The following is a 6080-nucleotide window of genomic DNA, read 5'->3' on the forward strand; positions in this document are numbered from 1 at the left end:
CGAAGCCGACTTGATCATGGTGAATGATACTTCTGATGTGTTCTTGGATTCAATTTGCCCGTATTTTATTTAGTATTTTTGCATCAATGTTCATGAGTGAGATTGGTCTGTAATTTTCTTTCTTAGTAATGTCTTTCTGTGGTTTAGGTATCAGGGTAATTGTCTCATAAAAAGAGTTTGGGAATGTTCTTTTTCTATTGTGTGGAATAATTTGAGGAGTATTGGTATTAATTCTTCTTTGAACGTCTTGTAGAATTCTGAGCTGAAATCATCTGGTCCTGGCCTTTTTTTTTTTTTTTTTTTTTTGGTTGGAAGACTTTTGATGATTGTTTCTATTTCTTCAACAGTTATAGGTCTGTTTAATTTGCTTATCAGGTCTTGATTTAATTTTAAGTGATATTTATCCAGAAAGTTTTCCATTTCTTTTAAGTTTTCCAATTTTGTGGAGTACAGGTTTTTAAAATATGACTCGATGATTCTTTGTATTTCCTCCATGTCTGTTGTTATGTCTCCCTTTTCAGTTCTAATTTTGTTAATTTGTATATTCTCTCTCTGCCCTTTGGTTAGTTTGGATAAATGATTATTTTGTTGATTTTCTTGAAGAACCAACTCTTTGTCTTATTTATTTTTTGTATTGTTTTCTTTGTTTCTATTTTGTTGATTTCAGCTCTCACTTTGATTATTTCCTGCTGTCTAGTTCTCTTAGGTAAGTTTCTTTTGTTCTAAAGTTTTCAAATGTTCTGTTAATTCAATAGTGTGGGGGTTTTTCCAGCTTCTTTTTTTATTAGGTATTATATTTTTATTTTATTTATTTTTATTATTAAAAATTTCCACCTACTCCCCACCTCCCATTTCCCTCTCCCTCCCTTAACTCCACTACCCCTCCCTTTCCAGTCCAAGGAGCAGTCAGGGTTCCCTGCCCTGCGGGAAGTCCAAGGTCCAACCCACTCCATCTAGGTCCAGGAAGGTGCGCATCTAAACAGACTAGGCTCCCCAAAAGTCAGTACATGCGGTAGGATCAAAACCCAGTGCCATTGTTCTTGGCTTCTAAACCCAGTGCCATTGTTCTTGGCTTCTCAGTCAGCCTTCATTGTCCGCCACGTTCTGAGAATCCGGTTTGATCCCATGCTTTTTCAGTCCCGGTCTAGCTGGCCTTGGTGAGCTCCCCTTAGACAAGCCTTGCAGTCTCAGTGGGTGGGCACACTCCTCGCGGTCCTGACTTCCTTGCTCATGTTCTCCCTCCTTCAGCTCCTCATTTGGGCCTTGGGAGCTCAGTCCTGCACTCCCGTGTGGGTCTCTGTCTCTATCTCCATACATTGCCAGATGTAGCTTCTATGATGATATGCAAGATATTCATCAGTATGGCTATAGGAAAGGGCCATTTCAGGCTCCCTCTCCTCGGCTACCCAAGGAACTAGCTGTGGACATCTCCATGGATACCTGGGACCCCCTCTAGAGTGAAGTCTCTTGCTAACCCTAAAATGGCTTCCTTAATTAAGATATCTTCTTCCCTGCACCCCTATCCACCGTTCCTCCATAGGTATTATATTTTTATTAGCCTGTGTTAATTAAGTCACAATTTTGTAAATTTTTCTGGTTGTATTGGTAATTGTGAGTCAAGCCAACTATTGCCTTCATCAGACCCCCACACAGGGCCGCTTTCCTTGCGTGATGTCTTGCAACACCTCTCTTCAGAGGCCTCCAAAGGCAGAGTCTTTCCCAAAGAGGAAGAAGAAGAGATACCTGCGTCATGACAAGCCCCCCTTCACCTACTTGGCCATGATCGCTCTGGTAATTCAGGCAGCACCTTTCCGCAGGCTGAAGCTGGCCCAGATCATCCGTCAGGTCCAGGCAATGTTCCCCTTCTTCAGGGACGACTACGAAGGCTGGAAGGACTCCATCCTCCACAACCTTTCCTCTAACCGGTGCTTCCGGAAGGTGCCCAAGGACCCTGCAAAGCCCCAGGCTAAGGGCAACTTCTGGGCGGTGGACTTGAGCCTGATCCCAGCAGAGGCGCTGCGCCTTCAGAACACTGCTCTGTGCCGGCGATGGCAGACCCGGGGCACACGCAGAGCTTTCGTCAAGGACCTGAGCCCCTACGTGCTCCACGCTGGCCTTACCGGCCGCCCAGCCCCCCACCACCATCCAGGGACGGTTTCAGCATCCAGTCCCTGCTAGCAGACCCCGGGAAAGAATCAACATGGCCCCAGCAGCCTGCGCTAGCTGGACAGAGCAGTTCAGCTCAGGCAGGTACCAGCTCTAAGGGGGAAGAAGAGATGTGTACTGCGCCCCGTGACTCCACTGAGAAGCCTCTGTGGCCCCACCGCTCCCTTCCTGGGCCCACAAGAATAGAGAGGGAGACTTCCCAAGGGGAAGTCATCAGGCCTTCTCTTTCCCCAGAGCAAGGCACCTGGCCAGTCCACTTACTTCAGGGTTCCCATGATCCCATGGAGATGTCCAGCAGGGGGTGCAGAGCTTCCCTGTGGGGACAGCTACCCACTTCTTATTTGCCCATCTACACTCCCAATGTAGTGGTGCCCTTGGCCACACTACCTCCCATCTCTTGTCCCCAGTGCCCGTCTTCAACCAGTCCAGCTTCTTTATGTAGGCATTTAGTGCTGTGAACTTTCCTCTTAACACTACTTTCATTGTGTCCCATAAATCTGGGTATGTTGTGTGGTTATTTTCATTGAATTTTAGGAAGTCTTTAATTTCTCCCTTTATTTATTCCTTAACCCATTGATGATTCAGGTGAGCATTGTTTAATTTCCATGTGTATACAGCCATTATTAACCTTAAAACAAACACAGACAAAATACAACAAATACATATGGTATACATATATAATTGATTTTCTTTTCTATCAGTTAGTAGGAGAAATTCATGCTCCTTTTAATTAAATTGCTGCAAAGAGATAATTATGTTAAGTGATTAAAGCCAGTCACAGTAAAACTGGGAATTGTATTAAGTAAATAAAACTAGCTATAGGCAAAACAGTTACAAAGCTGGTGTGGTGATATATGATTTTATCCCAGTACTCTAGATGCAAGACAGGCAGATATGCTTGTTGCAGATCAGTTTATTGTATGTAGTGAGTTCTAGTACAGCCAGTTGATGTGGGATTCCCTTCTGTATGCTGTGAATATGTTTTATTGCCATTGGTTAATAAAGAAGCTGATTTTGGCCAATGGCCAATGGTAGAAAATCAGAACAAGATGCAGAGAGACACAGATGCCCCCAACATTACTTCAAGAGGATGATGGAGTTTGTTAGTCATTTGTGCAAGAAACTGCTCCTGCCTGGAGTGCTTGATTGTATGCTGTATGTACTGGACATGTAGGACTCACAAAAGGTGACAGTTGAATATTACAAAAGATGGGATGGTTCTTAAGATTTCCTGCTTCACAGAAGAAACTGCCAGACATTCTTCTGCAGGAAAGAGAAGAAAACAACTGATGAATTCTGCAAATATAGGTGAAACGGTCTTTCAAATTTCCTGCTTCATGGAAAAGTCTTCCAGATAATACAGGCCTGTAGCTGAAGATGGATGCCACAATAATACAGAACTTTGGATGGCCTTCTAGGCAGTGAGATGTCTCTGTAAATTCTAGAGTTTTGGAAGTTACTTATAATGCAGTTCCTTTTAAGTTAGGTAATATTATATCATTCTGCTTCCATGCTTAGGGTCTTTAGCTGGCCTTATCTGGGCCTGACCAACTTCTAATACACCATGCAAATATCAACATTGAATGAAGTGCTTCAAGATTGAACCATAAATTCAATTCAGCTTGCCTGAAAGCTGATCATTCAGAGTAACAGGGAATAGTCATCCAAACACACACTTAATAAGGGGACTTTTGATTTCTCAACAGAGAAATACTACCCAAAGGATAACTCTAGATTTTGAGATCCAATAGCAAACCCACAGATATCATGCATACCCAAGGCAATGAATCTCAGCCCAAAACTGTGAATTCCTTATTTCTGTTCCCTAGAAAAGTCATTTAGTAGTGTACAAGACTATGACTTCAAAACAGCAGTAATAAATGTGATGAAGAAATTCAGTGGCTATGAATAAATTGCAGAATGATGATGTAAAAAGAAACATTTGAATAAATAATGAAAACAACCCAAGATGTAAACATATAATTTAATAATTATATTTAATCCCTGAAAGGACAAAATGAATTAAAATTTGAAATGGTAAATCAGGACTTAAAAAAATCACAGGAAATAATTGTGAACAAATTGAACTTAGTGAAACACAGAAGATCAGAAATTGAACCAAGTTATAAGAATTAGATCACTCAGCCAGGCGATGGTGGCGCACGCCTTTAATCCCAGCACTCGGGAGGCAGAGGCAGGTGGATCTCTGTGAGTTCGAGACCAGCCTGGTCTACAAGAGCTAGTTCCAGGACAGGCTCCAAAGCCACAGAGAAACCCTGTCTCGAAAAACCAAAAAAAAAAAAAAAAAAAAGAATTAGATCACTCATTCAAAGAATACATCAAATCTGAAGAAAAGCAAAAATAAACAAATAGGTAAATAAAGGATCAAAGTAATCAGGAAATCTTGGACACTACTAGAAAGAAAAAATAACCTTTGAATATTTGTTAAAGAAGGAGAATTAAATGAGGTCAAAGGCATAGATGCTACTTCAAACAGCTTCAAAAAATTAAAATAATGTAGAATAAAACTAACAAAGACATTGAAAGACTTGAGTAATGAGAAGCTTAAGACACTGGGAAAAGAAATAGAAAAATATAACAGAAGATTAAAAATTGATGATAATGAACTGGTAATATTAACATTATGAAATTGTATAACTCATAAAAGCAATTGACAGATTCAGTGCAAACCTTCTCAATATTCCAGTGAAACTCTTTACAGGAATTGAACTTTAAGGTCTATATGGAAACCAAAACGAACTCCCATAGGCACAAAAATCCTGAACAATAAAATCACATACCTAATTTTATGTTATACTATAGAGCAAAGATAATAAAACCAGCAGGATACTGCATTTAAAAACTACACACTAATCAATAAAATAAAATTGAGAATAAACATATAACCTTATGATTTGTTCCAAGATGTTCATATCAATTACACCTCAGGCAATGCTAATCTTATTAGTCTTGATATAATATGAGGCATCCCCAATGATCTCGAGTGGTGTATGTTCCTTCATCAGTCATTTGGCCTCTCTCAGTACAGGGTATAGCAATGACATAAAGGTATTACAAAAATCAATCTAAATCCATGTCCAACAATGTCCAGGTCACATAGAATCCAATTTAGTGTCTTTGGCTACACTAGACTGCAATAGCCACTAAAGCCCAGGAAGAAACATGCATACTGTGTGTTACTGTACACATGTAGAAAGTCACCCTGTTCCTGGGGTTGTGGATAGAAGGGGATGGCCAACCAAAGCCAAACACACCTTTAATCCCAGTGTCGAAGAGACAAAGGTAGGAATATCTTTGTTAGATAAGATTAACCTTCTCTTCATAGAGGTTCAAGAAAGTAAGTGTTACGCACTGAGACATATTAATATTAATTATTAATATAATATTAAACTAAACAAAATATTAATGGTAAGGAATCTATGTAGTGATTAGCAGTGGGCTGTGTTCCTGCCACCCAGCTCCTGGTCACCTGGCTAGTTTAAGCCCCGAAATAGCAACACACAAACTGTATTCATTTAAACACTGCCTGGCCCTTAGTTCCAGCCTCTTATTGTCTAATTCTCACATCTTGATTAACCCATTTCTAATAATCTGTGTAGCACCATGAAGTGGTGTCTTACCGGGAAGGATTCAGCATATCTGAACTGGTGGCTGGCTTCATGGCGACTGTCTCAGAGAGGAGAAGCAGGGCAATTGCCTGAGGCATCTGCCTCACTCCCAGCATTCTGTTCTGTCTACTCCACCCACCTATGTTCTAACCTATCAGGCCAAGCAGTTTCTTTATTACTTAACCAATGATAACAGAAGATAGATAGAATCACTCCTACATCAAATCTATTTTATGAGGATAATTAAAACAGGCAAAGTTTGTGGTTAACTTCCATAATCAGTCA

General features: G+C 40.5%; 1 protein-coding gene across 1 annotated transcript; it reads left to right on the plus strand.

Annotated features, from left to right (window-relative positions):
- The first annotated feature begins 1671 nt into the window (after positions 1–1671).
- LOC119821795 (forkhead box protein H1-like) lies at positions 1672–3713 on the plus strand. Its single transcript, XM_042055587.1, is given in 3 exon segments — positions 1672–2110; positions 2113–2604; positions 3685–3713. Coding segments are annotated over 3 exon segments (960 nt in total).
- The last annotated feature ends 2367 nt before the right edge of the window (positions 3714–6080 follow it).

This window comes from Arvicola amphibius, chromosome 8 (assembly GCF_903992535.2).
Source record: "Arvicola amphibius chromosome 8, mArvAmp1.2, whole genome shotgun sequence".
In the NCBI taxonomy this organism is placed as follows: Eukaryota; Metazoa; Chordata; class Mammalia; order Rodentia; family Cricetidae; genus Arvicola; species Arvicola amphibius.